Source organism: Sus scrofa, chromosome 1, assembly GCF_000003025.6.
Source record: "Sus scrofa isolate TJ Tabasco breed Duroc chromosome 1, Sscrofa11.1, whole genome shotgun sequence".
NCBI lineage: Eukaryota > Metazoa > Chordata > Mammalia > Artiodactyla > Suidae > Sus > Sus scrofa.
The window spans coordinates 215329188-215350616 of NC_010443.5; the positions used below are offsets into that span (position 1 = coordinate 215329188).

Consider the following 21429-nt stretch of genomic DNA (forward strand, 5'->3'; position numbering starts at 1 on the left):
CATGTACCAATAATATTGAATGTGGTTTATGAACATGAAAGTCAGCAATAATTAAAAGGCAACAATGCCACCGAGAATGATCAGATCATCTGAATAGAATTTGCAGTTGATCCTATTCTAAACCCCAATAGGAGTTCCCATCGTGGCACAGTGTGGTTAACGAATCCGACTAGGAACCATGAGGTTGAGGGTTCAATCCCTGCCCATCCTCAGTGGGTTAAAGATCTGGCATTGCAGTGAGCTGTGGTATAGGTGGAAGACTTGGCTTGGATCCAGAGTTGGTGTGGCTCTGGCATAGGCGGGCAGCAACAGCTCTGATTAGACCGCTAGCCTGGGAACCTCCATATGCCGCAGAAGCAGCCCTAGAAAAGGCAAAAAGACAAAAAAAAAAAAAAAAAAAAAAACAGTAAAACAAAGTCTCTCAGATAAATGAAAACATCAGGAGCACCTTGTAATAATTTATAAACTACTGAAAATATTCCAATCGTTTTGGAATTCTGAACTTCCATTTCCCTAGTCCAGATCTGTGATAAACAGTGTATAGAGACATTTGATTTGTTTTTCCCAGTGTGTGTTCTTAGCTCCAGGCCTTATTTATCCTGGAGTGTTAAAATGAGATATAAATGAGGGTCTGAAGTTAATACTGGAAAGATCCTGTGGCTTCTCACTGGGAAGTATACAATCAATTTTATATTATACCTGCCACTCACAGGAAATAATTTTGATTTTGCAAAAAACTAAATATAGCTACAATATCTTATCAAAGCAAAAAAAAAAAAAAAAAAAAAAAAAACCAAGCAACTCAAAGAATAAGATTCTACCTTTCACATAGTACTTCTCCCTCCTTCACTCTCATTTTGATCTCTCTTTTGCGAATTTTCTCTAATACTATCTCATACTTGTTTACATTTACAAACCCCCCTTATGTTAGCTCATTTAATTCTCATACCAACACATTTTACATTCTCATATGAGCAATGAGAAAACTGAAGCTCAAAGACATGAGTGGACCAGTCTCTCAATTCTGACTCAGCCAGTTTTATTTCCCCACTATCACCACCAACGCCTCTCCCACCTGAAGCTTACAGCTTCAGGAATGTTCTCTTGTAAGACCCAATGCCTACCACCAACTTGACTCCACACTGGATAATCTGCTCACAAAGAGCAGAAACCTGGTTCACGAACAAAGCACCATTCAAAGTGGGGGATGGAGGGTTATATTTTTGCTGTAACCAGCTGGTCACTAGGTTACCTGTAAGAGCAAACTGAAGGCATAATGCCCAAATAGGATGTCTCTGACAAGTTATTATTCCTCACAATGGCTGTTCTCAGAAAGCTGTTCCCTAGTAATCCAAAGAAGGGGAATTAGGGGTCTCTTAAGGATCCAACTGCAAAGATCTACTCTAATGATTGGTAAGCCACCCACACACACACACACACACACACACACAAAAAAAAACAGCACTTTTTCACATCGCAATGCCTTTTCATAAAATATAATTTTAAAACATAATTTTAGACATCAACAGGTGTGGCCACATCACTTCAGTTACCACAAAAATAAAAATAAAAAATAAAACGACTTTGAACTGAATCTCATCAGAAAAAAAAAAGTCTATCTTGATGGAGATTTGAATTTGAATCTCAATAAAAAAAATTTAAGTAACTTATGTTATTCAGGGGCGGGGGAGGGCAGAGAACTCACACTAATGACCTACTCTAAAAAATTTCCCGGAGTTGCCGTCGTGGCGCAGTGGTTAATGAATCCGACTAGGAACCATGAGGTTGAGGGTTCGATCCCTGCCCTTGCTCAGTGGGTTAATGATCCGGCGTTGCCGTGAGCTGTGGTGTAGGTTGCAGACGCGGCTTGGATCCCGCGTTGCTGTGGCTCCGGTGTAGGCTGGCGGCTACAGCTCTGATTCGACCCCGAGCCTGGGAACCTCCATATGCCGCGGGAGCGGCCCAAGAAATAGCAAAAAAATAAATAAATAAATAAATAAAAAATAAAAAATTTCCTTACAAATCTATTCATAACTGCATTTTTCCAAAACAGTGAAGGAGGCTGTGGTTTACCATCATTCCACTACAGAAGGCTAGGAGAGTTCTGGAATTGAGCTTATTCTGGACAAAAGAAAGCAACCAAACCAATTTCTTAAAGCTTGTATCTCTTTTATTTGATCCACATCACATTTTTCTATGTTAATTCACCTCCTACAATGCTGTTCATATCATAATTATTCCATCAGAAACTCCTGCATGGCTATCAGGTGAGATGTGTCATCAGCAGCGACAGCTGCAGAATGTTTACAAATGATCTAATCTTTGGTCCTTTCAGAGAAGCACAAGATGGGCACCCATAAAAGAGTCTAAAGTAGAAATAATACACAGTCTTAAATTAAGAACCCACACTCTGTAAACTTCAGAATGGAATACTGAACCCTTGAGAAGAGGTTTAGAACATTAAATAGTAAAAAGAATATAGGTTTCCCTGAATGTTCACTGTCATATATGGTTCATTTCAGAACCTCAGAAACAGGAAGACTAGGACTCAGTAACACGAAACATCAACATTCTAGCTCTGGCACCAAAATGTGTTTTTAAAAAGAAAGAACCAGGAGTTCCCATCGTGGATCAGCGGTTAACGAATCTGACTAGCTTCCATGAGGATGCAGGTTCGATCCCTGGCCTTCCTCAGTGGGTTAAGGATCTGGTGTTGCCGTGAGCTGTGGCGTACGTAGGTCACAGACTCAGCTCAGATCCTGCATTGCTGTGGCTGTGGTGTAGGCCCTGATTTGACCCCTAGCCTAGGACCCTCCAGATGCCGCAGGTGTGGCCCTAAAAAGCAAAAAAAAAAAAAAAAAAGAAAGAAAGAAAGAAAGAACCAGTGACAGAACACATTAGTATTAGCTGAAGGCCTTACTATGATCAACAACATTTGATACCACTCTTAATTTTTAAACAAATACACATAATAAACAATCTATCTTATGTCCATATTAATAGCAAAGCATAATTCAGAGACTAAAGGGAAAAAATAGCTTTCTAGGAAAAACGACCTTAAACATTTTCAGACTTTATGTTCAATTTAATAAAAATTCCCCAGACAAAACCCACAGAAGATTCCTGGGTTAACACCTATGAGTCTGGGTCCCAATAGAAAATAAGGACAATATGAATCATCAGAATAGCTTGAATGAAGGGACAGGACAGGTGCAGGCAGAGTGTAAAGAAAAGAGAGAGAGAGAGCAGTACCCTGGGCTTGCTAACAGCCAAGTATTCAAGAAAGCTCAGGTCTAAAAGACCTGGAGATGGGAGCAATTACCAGAATCTAGGAGAGTCCCTGGTAGATCGCCTGAAGCAACCCTGAGGGTGGGCTGCATTCTCCTCCCCCCATCCAATCTCCTGCCAGCTCCCACTGCCTGCCTCCAACCAGGAACCAGAGGCTCTGGAGTCCATTGCAGTCCACAAAGACCAGCAGGGTGGAGACCTGTACAAAGTGGACACTAGACCATAGAGTAACGCGCCCACAGGATGAGTTAAAACAAACAAAAGCTTACACGCAACCATTAACCACCTCCTCCTTCCTAGATGTTCTGATTCTGAGTGTAAGTATAAAACCACAGCTTCTACTTTCCATAAAGGAGAAAGCCATCAGCCATGTGAAAGAGCATTCTGGATTACCATATAAGAGGTTGCTAAGAAGTAAATACTGTCTTGCCTAAGGCACCTGAAAATACATGCTGACAAATGTTCCCCAAAATTACCAAGAAATTTTCAAATATCAGGACAGGAGTCTCATACCCAACCTGCAAAGCTAAAGCTGCCACAAGCCCCTGTGCATTCTCAGACTTCTGTTCCTTTCCCTACAGATGAAAACGATTAACTGACATGTTTGAAGACACACTTTATGACAAGTATATAAAGAAGCCCTCTGATTACCTAACCCCACAATGACAATTTCGGGTTCTACAGTCACTGACACAGAAAACATTTGAAATAAACAACAAAGATCAGAGTCTCTCTCTCTCTTTTTTTTTTTTCCGTTCTTTTTAAATTTTATGACTGCACCTGTGACATATGGAAGTTACTGAGCCAGGGACTGACTCCCAGCCTCAGCTGCAACCTACGCTGCAATTGCAGCAACGCCAGATCCTTTAACCCACTGCACATCGCCAGGATTCAAACTTGCACCTCTGCATTGACCCGAGCCACTGTAGTTGGATTCTTAATGCACTGCACCATGGCAGGAACTCAGATAAGAGCCTCTTGATATGGTTACATGAACATCTTTTTCTTTGATCATTATAATTAGTTAAACCAGATACCAAATCCCACAAGACTCAGAACTTGCCTATGACATTTGGCTAGTCTATGTTCTGTCACCTGGTGGCCCTTAGCACATATATTCAAAAAGACATTTTTAGTGGAAGATTAAAATTTGTGCATCCTTGCTTCTGTAACAGTAATCATTCATTCATTCATTCATTCACTCATCCAAATAAAGCATCAAGAATATAATTCACGAGCAATATACTCCCACACTAAACTTAAACTGCAATCATTATGGATGACTAAGATTTCAGCTACATTTATAAGGCACTCACTAAAAAAAAAAAATTGCAATGAGATCCTATTGTAAAGCCCTGTGAACTATACCTAGTCACTTATGGAGCATGATGGAGGATAATGTGAGTGTATGTGTGACTGGGTCACTTTGCTGTACAGTAGAAAACTGACAGAACACTGTAAACCAGCTATAATGGAAAAAATAAAAATCATTTAAAAGTAAGACTATAAAAGTGCTATAAGCATATAGGGATTATATTTATATATTTGGCATAATACATTATGTAATTTCATATTACATTATAGATGCAAAAATATAAACACGACATAAAAATTAATCATAAAAGAAAAATATATTTGACCTCACATAAATTTAAAACATATATATTAGACACCTATTAAAAATTACAGTGTTGATATATATGTAAGCAAAGATTATGTGCATCTATAATATCTCACTGTGGAAAAAAATCAATAAATCTATGTTTGAATAACAAAAAAAAAAAATTGGAGTTCCCATTGTGGCTCAGCAGGTTACAAACCCAACTAGTATCCATGAAGATGAGGGTTCAATCCCTAGCCTCGCTCAGTGGCTTAAGGATCCAGTATCGCTGTAAGCTATGATATAGGCTGAAGACATGGCTCAGATCCAGAGTTGCTGTGGCTGTGGCATAGGCCAGGAGCTGCCGCTCCAATTCAACTCCTAGCCTGGGAACTTCCATTTGCTGTGGATGCAGCCCTAAAAAGACAATAATAATAATGTCAGTATAAATGATTCTGCATCACAAAATAAATAATATTTTAATAAAAACCACAAATATAAACCACACGACTAGCTCAACCCTCAGTCACATTAATCAGAAAGGAGAGTCGGATGCAACATCAGTGCAACATTCTTTGAAGGAGAATTTTTTGAAGAGTTTAAGAACCTATATGATATAAATCCTCTATGATGATAAAAGAGCTATCATGTAATTATAATCTTGGTCATATGAAGGAGAGGGGTTTTTCCAAACTCGATAAAGAGTACAAATATTAAATCACACAATCTTTAACAAATAAATACCCTAAAAATGACTAATCAGAGAGAAGAAAATTCACACCTGAGAATACACAGTATGTGACAAACCACAAAATGTGACGATTTATTGAGAAATCTCCGTATGAAACTGCCTTTTAGGTTAATACAGAAATATCACTGTGTAAATAAATCTAATATGCCATCCATTTCTATAGCAAATGTATAATTCAAGTGGCTCTAATCAGGAAGGGAGAGCCACACATCCCATCACTGATTTCAGGCTGAAGGTCAATGATTATTGCCAGTGAAAGGATCTGACCAATATTTTTAATTTCACTTTTTCTGGAAATGTTGGAGGCTTGTTTGTTTTAGATGTTAGCTAACTGTTTCCAGGAATTCTAATTCTTTTCATGGAAACTGAGAGCTGTCCTTTGATAAGTGTAATGCGGAACTGGTAAGGAACAGTATAAAAGAGTCATTTTACTTATAATTATACCTATGATAATACTAACCTGGACATTGGCAAAGGGCACTCTTTGAAGGCAAGAGAAATTAGAAATGTTAAGGGTCACTTAGAAAAAAAAAAAGTAAAAGTGGAGATTGGATAGAAATTCACAAATAGAATTCCCTGATGGCTCAGCAGGCTAAGGATTCAGCATTAACAGTGGTTCGGGTCACTACATGCTACAGGTTCAATCCCTGGCCCAGGAAGTTCAGCATGCCATAGTCATGGCCAAAAAAAAAAAAAAAGTGAGGAATTCACAAAAACTTTTATCAGCATCAGCTAAGACTGGGCTAAAGTTTATATCCATTTTGTCACTGTAATCATTCATTCAATAACCATTTATGAAGAGCAACCTTATGAACAAGTTTATGGTGCCAAGCACTGGGGATACAGGTGGGAATAAGACAAACAAAAATTCCTACTTTTACTCATGTGCAAGTTGGCAACAACAGGCAAAAAATAAATAAATAAGCAAAAGGACATGTCAAATGATAAGTTCTAGGGAGAAAACTAACACTGGGAAGAGATTAGATTCCAATTTAAATTAAGGAAAGATCCCAGTGAAAAGGTGACATATGAGCAAATATTTCAAGGAAGTGAGCAAACAAGCCATGTAGGGTGGGATGGAAGGTGTAGAAAAGGGATCATGGAATCCAGGGACCCTGGGGCAGAAGTATGAGGCCAAGCAATGGGGCTGAGGAGGCCAGGAGTAGAGAAGTAACAGCGCAAGTCAAGGACGTAAAGAGTCTGTGTCTGGAGAGGGTGAGCGCTGGCTATAAAATGACCATGTAGCATTTGTACACCTGGTAAGAACTTTTTTTTTTTTTTTTTTTTTTTTTGCCTTTTCCAGGGCTGCTCCAGCGGCATATGGAGGTTCCCAGGCTGGGGGTCTAATCAGAGCTGTAACTGCCAGCCTATGCCAGAGCCACAGCAACACAGGATCCGAGCTACGTCTGTGACCTACACCACAAGTCACAGCAACGCCAGATCCTTAACCCACTGAGCAAGGCCAGGGTCGAATCCGCAACCTCATGGTTCCCAGTCTGATTCATTAACCACTGCGCCATGATGTGAACTCCCAAGAACTTTAAATTTTAATGTGAGTGAGATGGGAAGCCACACAAGGGGGATTCTGAGCAGAAAAGTGTACAATCTGAACATAAGTTTTAAAGGCATCATGATGACCTCCAAATAAAGAATAGAAAGAATCAGGGAAATTTTGAGAACCATCAGGATAGTTCAGGCCAGAGATAGTGGTTGAACCAGAGTGGCAGCAGTGAGTGTAAGAGAAATGGTCACTTGTAGGTAGATTTGGAAGGTGGAGAATTGTGGAGAAAATGGAAGAGTAATTAAAAAGAAAGACACAAATGAAAACTCCAGAATTTACGGTCTAAGCACCTGGAGGAATGGAATTACTATTAAGTAAGATGGAGGAATGTGTAAGAACAGGTTCTGGACTTGGGCAAGGACATGACACCTATTTGATATCCAGGTAGAGATGGCAAGCAATCAGCCTGGACTACTTGAAAGGAGTCTGTGGGTTCAAAGAAAAAGGTCCAGGCTAGAGATAAACCAAGGGAAGAAGTACTTCAAGGAGAATGGAATGAAAATGTTTCCTGCTGCTAATAGATCAAATGAGACAATAACTGAAGAATAATACAACTTAGCAACACAAGGTTACCAATGATTTTGACAAAAGCAGTTCCAGTTGCATGGAAAAGGTTAAAGAGTATGGTAGTTAAAGAGAGAATGTAGGGAAAAAGGAAATTCAAAGGGCAAATATAGATAATATCTTAAGAGAGCAAACATGTAATAAATAGGGTGAGAAAAGGGATTAATAGATTCTTTTTCAGATGAGAGAAAAGAATAGCTTACATGATAGAAATGATCCAGTGGAGATGGAAAAACTGATGATGAAGAAAAAAGAATGGGGAGGAGTTCCTGTTGTGGCTCAGTGGTAACAAACCCGACTAGTATCTGTGAAGATGTGAGTTCATTCCCTGGTCTTGATCAGTGTGTTAAGGATCTGGCATTGCCAAAGTTCCCGTTGTGGTGCAGAGGAAATGAATCCAACTAGTATCCATGAGGTTGTGGGTTCAATCCCTGGCCTCACTCAGTAGGTTGGGGACCTGGCGTTGCGGTGACCTGTGATGTAGGTCTCAGACAAGGCTCGGATCCCACACTGCTATGGCTGTGGCACAGGCTGGCAGCTGCAGCTCCCATTCAACCTCTAGCCCAGGAACTTCCATATGCTGCAGGTGTGGCCCTAAAAAACAAACAAACAAACAAGAGTAGTAGGGAACTGGTGAAGCAATGTTCTTGAATTTGGTGCAAGAGGGCCTGGGGTCAAGTGCAAACTGGCCTCAGAAGCAAAAACAATTCTTCTGGGGTAACAGAATGGAAGGTCAGGTATATGAGCACTGGGGCTGGTTGGTAAATAGACGCACTGCTAAGAATTCATGGAAATTTCTGTTTTCTCATTGAAATGAAAAGCAAGGCAATTACCAGAGAATGAGGATGGAGACAGAGGAGAAGAGGAGAGTCAAGGGACTAGAAGAATGTGGTTGGACCTTTGGAGACTGTGAGAATGTGGTTGGGCTTTTGGAGACTGTGAGAAGAAGAGGAGGGGCAAGGGACTAGGAGAATGTGGTTGGACCTGTGGAGACTGTGAGATGGTCTTGAGGTGGGGTGGCTGTGTGCGTGTCCCTGGCCACAGTCAGCTGCACAGGGACATGAATGGATAACCAGGGAGATAGCTGGATGGAACAAGATGGGAGTTCTGTCAGGTGAGTACAAAACAGTGAGAGAGGCCAGGAAGAGTATAAATGATGCATCACAGGGCATAAACTAGATAGAGAAGGAAGTGAGAGACTGAGCTGAAAAGGCAAGAGGTTAATGTGATAGGATGTGAAGCCCCAAGCCGGGCATATGAAGAAAGTGAGACAGGAGGAAGAGGGGAAGGACACCAACTAGATAATGAAGAAAGGATTCAGCTGTTGGGATGTGATAAGGATCAGCTGGAATCAGCTGAAACCAAGTAGCTTTGAGAACAGCCCAGTCATTAACCTTTAACTGATTACACCTTCACTCTAATTCTAAAAATCACTCCCTCTTATGCCATGGTCTGAGGGGAACCATAAAAGGCCAAAAAAGTGGGCAATGGCTCAATTCTTGGAAAATCCCCACCCTTCCCAGAAACAGAAAGAATATTTCTCCCACTCATTAGCGTGTGAAATTAGTCCATAAAAACCTACAACCCCATGTCTGGGGCCACTCTCCCCTTCTGAGTTGAGGGCATTCTGCCTATAGAATGTGAATCTCTCTAAATAAACTGGCTTTCACTTTTCTGCAGCTTGCTCTTTAATTCTTTCCTGAGCAAAGCAAGGGACACTCCCTGTCCTAAGGATTCCTGTAGGTCCAAGGATGCGACATTTCCATCTTGGGTAAAAACAGTACATGTATTAAAGCCACTACCAGGTAGGATGAGTTCAAGATCACTGTAGGAGAGGAGGTCAAGGCAGGAGTTCCCCATCAGTGACTTCCCCAGGCCTCTCAGAACATCTCTCCCATAGCCCTGCATTGCAGCACTAACCTCCCACATTCTCTAAGCCACTTCTGCCAAAGAAAATAATTCATGCTAGTGCAGGAGTTCCCACTGTAGTACAACGTGATCAGCAGCATTTCTCTAGCACCCAGATGTAGGTTCAATCCCTGACTTGGCACAGTGGGTTAAAGGATCCAGCATTGCCACAGTTGCTGCATAAGTCACAACTGCAGCTCAGATCAGATCCCTAGCCCAGGAACTCCATATGCCACCAGGCAGCCAAAAATGGGGAAAAAAAAAAAAGAAAGAAAGAAGGAAAGAAAGAAAAAGGAGAGGAAAGGAAGGAAGAAAGAGAGAAAGCAAGCAAGCAAGCAATTCATGCTAGTATAAATGATGCAACCCTCTTGCTCTGGCATATAAACAAACAAAAAGTCTGATGACATAAACAACCTTTAATGGACAGAATATGAATTCCTCCATTTATGTCATTTCCCAAAATTTAGAGAGAAAAATGACTGGAATTGGGATGTTTCCAATGTAATTGTACAATCATTTGGGCATCCACCAAGCACAGGAAAACACAGTGCTGCTGCTCTGAAAGTCACTTGACCAAAAGGGAGAATATTCAAGGGTGAACAAAATTTCTTAAAAGTGTAGGCTATTTTAGAAAACACAATTCTCTTAATAGGTATGCAATGTTCAATACCTAAAATAGAAATAAAATGAAACATCCTGCTAAAAGCTCTTCTCAGACCAGATGTGATTTATTCATATTTATTCCCATACATCAATGATCTTGCATGTAACTGACACTTAATATGTACTTGCTGAATAAATGGCAAAGAATTTATTTAGTCAAAATAACTAGCCAAAAAAAAAAAAAAAACTAGCCAAAAAGGAAAAATACTCTTATTAAAACTGCAAACTTAACTATTGTTATATTTTAACCACTGTGTTTCATAAGTTTGTATTGAAACTCTCTTCTAAAATGTTCACTGACACCCCATTACACAGGATTAAAAGGTCCAAATTCCTCTACACAACATTGAAGGTATTTTGTAGCCTATCTCCATCCACCACTCTAAATGTTACATCTCAAACCACACAGAGACAACTGTCAAAAGTATCCTACCCTGTCATTTTTTTTTCTTCTTAGGGTCGAACCTGTGGCATATGGAAGTTCCCAGGCTCAAATCAGAGCTACAACAGCTGGCCTACACCACAGGCACAAAAATAACAGATCCAAGCCACATTTATGACCTATGTTGCAGCTTCCTTAATCCCTAAGCAAGGCCAGGGAATGAACTCACATTCTCACGGACACTATGTTAGTGTCCTGCTGAGTCACAAAAGGAACTGCTACCGTGTTTTTCTTACCTCTGTGACTTTATTCAAGTTGCTGATTACCTCTTTCATAAACTATACCTCCAAATCTCAAAACCCCATCTAATCTTCACCTGCTCAAATATCAGTTCTCTTAAAAAAGTTTCAGATCCCTGCCATGTTGGAATTAAACTCTCCCCATCATGTATTCCCACATTATCTTATACTTTTGTTACGACATTTATCAGCACTGAAAGCCCAGACTCTTGAACATGCTCAAGTGCCCAAAGACTATCATAGTGAATTATTCACACCGGCACAGGTCCTTCCACTACCAAAAGCTGATAACAGTAACTCCATTAAGGAACAGTTTACAATGGAAACTGAAAGAGTTTAACTGGCCCTTTGCTTGTTCTTCAAAAGCTATTCTTTGGATGTAACATATGCCCACCAATAAGTAAGGCCCAAGGAAGATAAATAAGTTGCTGTACCATTCAAGGAAAGAAAACCCAAACCAAAAAGTCTCTTTATTCTTGAGACAGACAAATGGGTTTTTCTCCAAATGATTGTTCTCTTTCTGAAGGATTAAAAACAATCAAATCTTGGAGTGTAATAAGCATAAAAATTGCCAAGTACAATAAGGACAATGACTTCTTGATGACTGGACTCTAACAATCATTTCTGTCTCTTTTGAATTGAAAGGGAATTTAAACTCCAACCTCAAAGTGTCAGGCATCTCGAATTTCTCATCATGGTGGTAGTTAGCAGAGAATGCACTGAATATGATTGGTTCAGAGGAAGGTCAATTTCTTTTGTTGCCTATCCCTTTTACCATGCAACCCCCTAACCGCATCATGGAAACGTGAAGATCCTAAAACAAATGCTGGTAGGTAGATGAAAGAACACCTATTTTGCATAATCCAAACAGCAGGTACAGATAATGTGCTACTTACATATTTCTACCATCAGAAAAAATAAAGTATGATGCATTCTAGCAAAATAATAACATGATATATCTTAGAAGTAGCGAAGAAACTTTCCCAAGCTAAAAAACACCTTATTTAAAAAATTCTATCTTTCTATATGCTTTTAGAATGTTAATTTCAAAAACAAAGTTAAATCAACTCCAGAATTGTATATTTGTGACCCAATCCCATAAGTTATCTAAGACAATCCTTGAAACAGAAAGATAAGTCATTAGCAAAATCAAAAAGACACAAAAATAAATGCGACTAATTCTGGGCTTTTTTTTTTTTAATGTCAAGAAGTACACATAAATTGACCCCTCTGCATTCCTCATTATAAAGACTCATTTTACCAAAATGAGTGGCACGCTGTAATGGTATTATTACAAATGGCCAGGGAATAATAACCTTATTTTGAATGAGAAAATTAAAAATGTTGTAAACAAAGATGAGAACTGGGCTCTGAACTGCAAACCAGGACAACAGAACAAATTTCAAATGGAAAAGCAGAAAGGATGGTTGCTCCTAAAAGAGTTTTTAGCATCCTGACTCTTTATTTACTACCTGCACACAACTGTCATGCTATTTTTTCTTCCACATTAACAATAATATGTTTCAATTAAAATTTCACAAAATATCAGAAACTCTGACATCAGCTTGCCTCAGGAGATATCTAGTACAGCTGTTTGTTTCTAATAGTAACTTTATGAACTCTCAACTGGGATTTTTCAATTATGCTTACATGTGTTAGCATAATAAAGTAAAAGCTGTTGAGGGCTAGCTTTGCTGATAGGAAAAGAGACTAAAGAAAGAGAAGGAAGAAAAGGAAAGAAGGGAGGTGGACAGGCTGTCAGGGCATCCTGCAGAGCTGAGACAGGGCCCAAAAGAGGACTCTGCCAAGCCCACCTACAGGGCATGAGGGAAGGTGAAGTCCAGTGACCCACCCCTCCACCAGGAAGTGACAAACAACGTTCCTCTCCCAGCCTCTCCCCTCTCCTGATAGGGACACACTCTGAAGGTGAAACGTATTCTTCTCCAGCTGGCAAAAGGCATGGACTAAAGATATATTTCAAAAAAATCCAGTCTGCAAACCTGAGCCTAAGACACTGCATTAGATTCCATAAGTGTGCATAACATTACAACAAATGCGTCTGTTTCACCACATACTTCAAGAACATCTAAGCCTGTTTTTTAAATTTTAAACCAATTTTCTTATATTTAAATTTTAACACTAGGGAAACATTTTTGTGCAGGAATTTTTCTTTTTCAATTCCTATCCTAGGACAGCTAAATTTAAAAGAATACAACTGAATTACATTACCTAAAAAGAAATCTGAACATTTACTTTCCCGGGTATGAGTGCTGGTGTTTTGTTTATTTATTTATTTGAAAACATACAACTGAAACTCTCAGTTAGTGAAATAAGGCTGTATCTCAAGCATTTCAATCTTTATGTTCCATTTCTTTTCAGAGGAAGGGAAGAAACAGCCAGTATTTTGTTGGCTGTTCATTTTTGTTTTGTAAAATTTCTCAATATACTGAAAATATCCACTGTTTGCAACCATATGGAGAAGTTATTGTATGAGGAAAACTCCAATAGAATAGCACAGCTCTTCAAACATCAACAGTAGAAATATAGGTGAGAAAATATATTCTTTCCTTCTTATTTCAATATCAAAATTAGAACAAAAAGAAAGAGAAAACATGCTAGTCAAACTTACAGGGAGCACACACATATATCTCTGTGAGGAATTTGAGGTTCAGAGACAGTAGTATCTGCTATCCTGAATAGAACCTAGTTACTGGGAAAGAAATACCTCCTCATCTAAACAGAAATGTCTTTGGAAGTAAGATAAAGACAAATGTTACATAGTATCACTTTAAAAATGACACAAATGAGGAGTTCCTATTGTGGTTCAGCAGTTTAAGAAATCTGACTAGTATCCATGAAGATGAGGGTTCAATCCCTGGCCTTACTCAGTGGGTTAAGAATCTGGCCTTGAGCTGTGGTGTAAGTGGCAGACGTGGCTTGGATTCAGAGTTGTGGCTGTGGGTGTAAGCCAATATCTACAGCTCTGATTCCATGCCTACCCTGGGAAATTTCATATGCCATGAGTGTGGCCCTAAAAATCCAAAAAAAAAAAGATACAAATGAACTCATTTACAAAACAGAAAGACTTAAAAACAAACTTAATGGTTACCAAAGGGGATGGGGGGCCAGGCAATAAATTAGGAGTTCGGGATGAGCAGACAGACGCTACCATACATAAAATGGAAAAAGAACAAGGACCTACTAAACAGCACAGGGAACTGTATTCACTATCTTGTAATAACCCATAATGGAAAAAATATATATATGTATATGTCTTTGGTCCACAGCAAAACAAAAACTAGTTAATACACGAAGCTGTGAATCTCACCACACACCACTGAAAAGGTCAGAAAAGTGAGCAATTTTGTACATGGGTTTTCTTACTCAATTTACATATGTTTAAAATGCATTTCTGTTTTTTGATCCACTGTTTTTGGCTGAGGTATCTATTTCTTCTACAGTAAATTTCAGGACTGTGTGGGGTCCTGTAACTCTGCTTCAGAGAAGAGCAGCTTGCAGGAGTACTGCCAGATATGCAAATCCAGCACATTTCTTTTTCTTTTCTTTTTTTCTTTTTAGGGCCACACCCACGCCATATAGAAGTTCCCAGGCGAGGGGTCAAATTGGAGCTGCAGCTGCCAGCCTACTCCACAGCCACAGCAACTCAGGATCAAAGCCACGTCTTCAACCTACACCACAGCTCACAGCAATGCCGGATCCTGAACCCAATGAGTGGGGCCAGGGATCAAACCCACGTCCTCAGGGATACTAGTCAGGTTCGTTACCACTGAGCCATGATGGGAACTCCCCAGCACATACATTTCTCATGTAACCTGCAGAATAAGCCTAGAAGACAGATTCGAGTCCTATTAACCTGCCTTGGGGTCAGGAATGCTGCCTTCGAGAAGTGATAGCAAAGCTGAGATCTGCAATATATGGAACTCACCAGGCTGGGAGAAAGCAGGACAATTCCCAGAAAGGAGCGGTAAAGAAGTAGAGGACAGGGAGTTCCCACTGTGGCACAGCAGGCTAAGAATCTGACTGCAGCAGCTTGGGTTGCTGTGGAGGCAAGAGTTGGTTCCCTGGCTGAGCAGATCCAGCAGCTGGGACATATGTGGGTTGCAACTGCAGCTCAGCTTAGATTTCTGGCCCTGGAACTTCCACATACCATGGGAGCAGCAGCAGAAGGGAGAAAAGGAGGGAGGGAGGGAGGGAAAATGGAGGATAGAAGTGGATGTAAGAGTTGGGTTGGGTGGAAGGAGGTATGGGGCTGGAAGGTTACAGGAGAACACACAGGCCCCTCCTTGGTTCCACCTGAACCTTGAGAAAATCTATTCCCAAATGTCACCTTCCCCCACCTATCTCCTCACCTTCCTAGAAAAAAATCTTGAGAGATGGAATGGCTGGCAGGGAATTCCAGGACCACGTTCCTCACTCTTTCACAGACATTTAAACTAGGCATGTGACTGGGGGCGCCAGACAAAAGCAGGGGAGAGTCTGCTTGTCCTCTATAAGGGAACAGTGTCCAACCCCTGCAACCTCTCTCCCTCAGCACCTACAATCCTACGCAGGACCAGAAACAGCCAGCTACATCACAGACTCATAAATATGCCTTTCAAATATCTCCAAAAGAGCTCCACAACCAAAAAGAAAAAAATATGTAATTAAGGTTCCAGATAAAGTAAATTATTTTAGAGAGCCAAGAGATTAGTCAAATTCCCCCCCCCACACACACACATATTTGCTTAAAATACGAACATTTGCATAAAACTGCTAACATTATTCCACAGGCCTGACTTACCTAGCACATGCAGAAAGTGAAATACACTGTGAGAAGGGTGTGGATAAATATCAAGTATTTGACACTATGCGTTTCATCAGTCCCAAATGTACTTGCTTGCTTTCTTTATCAGGGTATGCAATACATCAAAATCATTAACTAGTTTAACAGCTCACAGTCATCACTATAAACATTAGATACAGTTACATGCACTCTGGAATTACTGATACTCACAATCCTGTCTGAAGCTGAAAACAAGTAACTTACCCAAAGCCTCAAATCTAGCAAGTGATGTAAACCCTGATTTATCAGATTCTTCATCTTGAGTACTTTCCTAAGCTATGGCTCTTGTCTTTTTACTCCCACATTAAAAGCACTTCATGGAGTTCCTGTGGTAGCTCAGTGTGTTAAGAATCCAACATAGTGTCTGTGAGGATGCAGGTTCCATCCCAGGCCTCATTCAGTGTGTTAAGGATCTGGTGTAGCCTCAAGCTACAGTGTAGGTCACAAATGCAGCTTGGATCCCGCACTGCTGTGGCTGTGGTACAGGCCAGCAGCTGTAGCTCTGATTCGACCCCTAGCCTGGGAACTTCCATGTGTGGCAAGTGTGGCCCTAAAAAGAAATAAATAAATAAAAGCACTTCATCAACAGAGCTACACTTAATTTTTAGGTAAGTTCAATATACTTTAAAATCTGTTTTTACATGCACAATATGAGATAGTTCATTATAAAAACAAATTTTTAATTTTTAAAAATTGCACATGTAATAACTGATTACTGCAGAAATATAATCATTTATATAATTATATAATATTAATTAAATATATAACTATGTATTATATATAAATATGTATTTATATATAAATGGATATTTATATATATATAAAAATATAAAAATCTCACCATAGATGGTGATGTTAAAATCTAATGCATACCTTTCTATAACTTATAATAAATGTAGTTTGAAACATAAAAATACATCCTGGTGCAACTCTTTTTTTTCATTTTGCCCACAAATTTCTACATGTGGAGTACAAGGTCATGGGACACACTTATTTCTAAGGCTGGTGGCCTAGGCATGCTTTAAATTATACCAATTTGCATAGCTATTAACAATACTGGGAGTTTTCTTTTGTCTTCTTTGACAATCGAGAGATGAGAAACAGCACTCACCTTTTTGCATTTCTATAGCTACTAATGACATTAAACTAAAGTTCTGTAGTTAGCTTACTATATTACCTCTTTGATGAACTGCCTGTTTTTACCCAGTTTTTCTACTCTCCTTTGGGCTGATCCTCATTTGTGCCTTTCGACACTTCAATATTCCCCACACTGCCTGTCTCATAGGATAGTTGTTAAATGTCGATGAGTTAGTGTAAGTTAGGTTTATGCCTGATACAAAGTAGATTCAGTGATTTTAGCCATGGTAATTATTAATGACTTACAAATAAGAGTTTCAGAGGTAAGATCAAGATGGTGGAGGAGTAAGATATGGTGCTTACCTTCTCCCACAAATACATCAAAAAAACTTCGTGTAGAACAATTCACACAGAACATCTACTGAATGCTGGCAGAAGACATTAAACCTCTAAAAAGGGGCAAGAAATCCTCCACATAACTGTGTAGAACAAAAGTAAAAAGAGAGAGAGGGAGAAAATGGAAAAAAAGGAATTAGGATAGGACCAGCACTCCTAAGAGGAAGCTGTGAAGAGGAAAGGAACCCGCACCCTGGGAAGCCACCTAACTGACAGGGAGATGAGCTGAGATGGAAGGACCTCAAAGCCTTGGAGAAAAGTGCAGGAGCCAGACTGAAGAGGGCAAAGCAGAGAAAGAGCCACACAGACCATCAGTTCCACCTCCCCAGAATACCACAGCCTGAGATGCTCAGAAGGGGGCTAGCCACTGAAACTCAGGCTCTGCAGGTCAGCTCCAGAGAGAGGACTATGGTTGGCTGTGTGAAGACAGCCTGAGGGGCTAGGAAGTGCTGAACCACATGCTGGGGAATGGAGTGCCACAGCTGAGGGAACCCAGGAGGAGGTCTAGGCCCATGGAAGCAAGGCACCATTGTTGGGGAGGCTGAGAGAAGGAGAAATCTCAACAAATACCATAGAAATACAAAAAAAAAAAAAACCCAGAATACTATGAACAATTATATGTCAATAAGTTTAACAACCTAGAAGAAATAGAAAAATTTCTAGAGACAGCCCACCAAAACTGAATTAAGAAGAAATAGATCAACCGAACAGACCAATCACTAGAAATAAAATTGAATGTCATGAAAACACACCCTTCAAAGCAAAAGTCTAGGACCAGATGGCTTCACAGGCAAAATTGTATCAAACATACAAAGAAGAACTTAAATCCATCTGTCTTAAAATTTTCCCAAAGGTTAAAGAAGAAGGAACACTCCGAAAGATATTCTATGAAGCCACCATCACCCTAATGCCAAACAGACAAAGACACTATCAAAAAAGAAAAATTATAGGCCAATATAGTTGATGAATATAGACACAAAAATTTTCAACAAAATTTAAGCCAACCAAATCCAACAACATATTGATCATACACCACGACCAAGTGGGACTCATTACAGGTCTGAAAGAATGGGTCAACATACGCAAATCAATCATCAAACACCACACTAACAAAAAAAAAGTAAAAAAATCACATGATCATCTCAATAGATGAAAAAAGAGCATTTCACCAAGTCCAACATCCATTCATGATAAAATCTCTTACCAAAGTGGGTACAGAGGGAACATACCTTAACATAATCAAAGCCATTTATGACAAACCCACAGCCAATATAACACTCAATGGAGAAAATGTGAAAGCATTCCCACTAAAATCTGGAACAAGCAAGGATGCCCACTCTCACCACTGTTATTCAACATAGTATTGGAAGTCCTAGCCACAGCAACCAGAAACATAAAAGAAATAAAAGGTATCCAAGTTGGAAGAGAAGAGGTAAAATTGTCACTACATGCAGATGACCTGATACTATATATAGAAAACCCTAAGGATGCCACACAAAAACTACTGGAACTGATCAACGAATTCAGCAAAGTAGCAGGATACAAGATTAACATTCAGAAATCACCTGCATTTCTGTATACTAACAATGAAATATTAGAAAAGGAATATAAAAATACAATATCTTTTAAAATCACACCCCAAAAAATTAAATACCTAGGAATAAACCTGATCAAGGAGGTGAAAGACTTATATGCTAAGAACTATAAAATATTAATCAAGGAAATTACATAGGATTCAAAGCAATGGAAGATATTCCATGCTCCTAGACTGGAAGAATTAATATAGCAAAAACAGCCATACTACCCAAAGCAATCTACAGATTCAATGCAATCCCTATCAAATTACACATGACATTTTTCACAGAATTAGAACAAACAATCCAAAAATGTACAGGGACCCATATAAAAAGACCCCGAATTGCCAAAGCAATCCTGAGGAATAAAAACCAAGCAGGAGGCATAACTCTTTCCACACTTCAGACAAAATTACAAAGCAATAGTAATCAAGACAGTGTGCCACTGGTACCAAAACAGACATACAGACCAATGGAACTGGACAGAGGACTCAGAAATAAACCCAGACACCCAGAAATAAACACCAGTAAGTTAATCTTCAACAAAAGAGGTAAGAATATAAAATGGGAAAAAGACAGTCTCTTTGGTAAGTGGTTCTGGGAAAACTGGACAGCTGCATGTAAATCAACGAAACTAGAACACATCCTCACACAAAGCACAAAAATAAATTCAAAATGGCTTAAAGACTTAAACATAAGACAAGACACCATCAAGCTTCTAGAAGAGAACATAGGCAAAACCTTCTCTGACATCAACCAAACAAATGTTTTCTTAGTTTCCCAAGACAACAGAAATAAAAACAAAAACAAACCAATGGGATCTAATCAAACTTACATGCTTTTGGACAGCAAAGGAAACCATAAAAAAAAAGACAACCTACAGGATGGGAGAATGTATCATCAAATGATTCAACTGACAGGGGCTTAATCTCCAAAATATACCCAAAACTCAGACAACTCAATAGCAAAAAAAAACAAAAAAAAACAAAAAAACAAAAAACAATCCAACTGAAAAATGGGCAGAAGACCTGAATAGACATTTCTCCAAAGAAGGCATATAGATGGCCAACAGACACATTAAAAAATTCTCAACATCACTAATTATTAGAGAAATGCAAATCAAAACTACCATAAGGTACCACCTCACACCAGTCAGAATGGCCATCATTAACAAGTCAACAAGTAATAAATGCTGGAGAGAGAGTGAAGAAAAGGGAATCCTCCTACACTGCTGGTGGGAATGTAAATTGGTATGACCACTATGGAAAACAGTATGGAGGTACTTCAGAAAACTAAACATAAAATCACCATATGATCCAGCAATCCTACTCCTGGACATATACCCAGACAAACCTTTCATTCAAAAAGATACATGCACCCCTATGTTCACTGTAGCATTATTCAAAATATCCAATACATGGAAACAACCCAAATGTCCATCGACAGATGAATGGATTAAGAAGATGTGGTACATATACACAATGGAATACTACTCAGCCATAACAAAGAACAAAATAATGCCATTTGCAGCAACCTGGATGGAACTAGAGACTCTCATACTAAGTGAAGGAAGTGAGAAAGAGAAAGACATATACCATATGATTTCACTTATACCTGAAATCTAATATATGGCACAAATTAACCTTTCCATAGAAAAGAAACAAACTCATGGACTTGGAGAACAAACTTGTGGTTGCCAAGGGAGAGAGGCTGGGAGTGGGATGGACTAGGAGTTTGGGGTTAGTAAATGCAAACTATTGCATTTGGAGTGGATGAGAAATGAGATCCTGCTGTATAGCACAGGGAACTGTATCTAGTCACTTGTGATGGAACATGATGGAGGATAATGTGAGAAAAAGAATATACATAAATACACACACACACACATATGACTGGGTTACTTTGCTGTATAGCAGAAATTTACAGAACAATGTAAATCAACTATAATAGAAAAAATAAAAACCTAAAAAACAAAAAGAGTACATAAAATGTGAGGGTCCCTAATTGACACACTTCAAATTCATTCCTTTGGCCAAAGGCCACCATAATCAACCATACGAATCCTTTTATTTCTTTTTCTAACCATTTACATATTTTAAGATGATTTTTTTAAAAAATACAGTTTGACACTATACAAAGTAATGTTAACTAGATCTTTGTTACTTAACATTACATTTTTGGAGATCTTCATCGTATCAGTACATATCAATTTATCACCTTTTTTTCAGCAGCTGCACAGCAGAAATGCAGTGCAGTTTTTATTTCAGCCAAACTAACATTTAAAAGCAACTTGATTTTAAAACTCACTTCAGTCTACTGTTGTACACAATTAATACATAAAATATGTAGTGCCAACCTTTTTCAGTGACTCGAGTTCAAATCTTTAAAAACCAAAAGTTGTGCCTATAGAGAGGAAAAAAATGCATATCATGTATTTGTGAATAACACTATCTGAGTATCCATGTTTTTGACTATTTAAAAATACTTCCTTTACAGTAAAGAAGTATCAAAAGCTCCTAAAAA

General features: G+C 39.0%; 1 protein-coding gene across 3 annotated transcripts in view; it reads right to left on the bottom strand.

The window, feature by feature from the left end:
* The window catches only part of KDM4C (lysine demethylase 4C), a 436444-nt gene that overhangs the window by 257853 nt on the left and 157162 nt on the right, over positions 1-21429 (bottom strand). The window contains exon 9 of one of the 3 annotated variants that reach the window (XM_021063866.1): positions 20782-21309. The exons of the other annotated variants lie outside the window; for them this stretch is intronic. Within the exon in view, the coding sequence (XP_020919525.1) occupies positions 21268-21309 (42 nt within the window). The 3' untranslated portion in view covers positions 20782-21267. Of the gene's footprint in view, positions 1-20781; positions 21310-21429 lie in introns of those variants that run through there. 3 annotated transcript variants of the gene reach the window in all.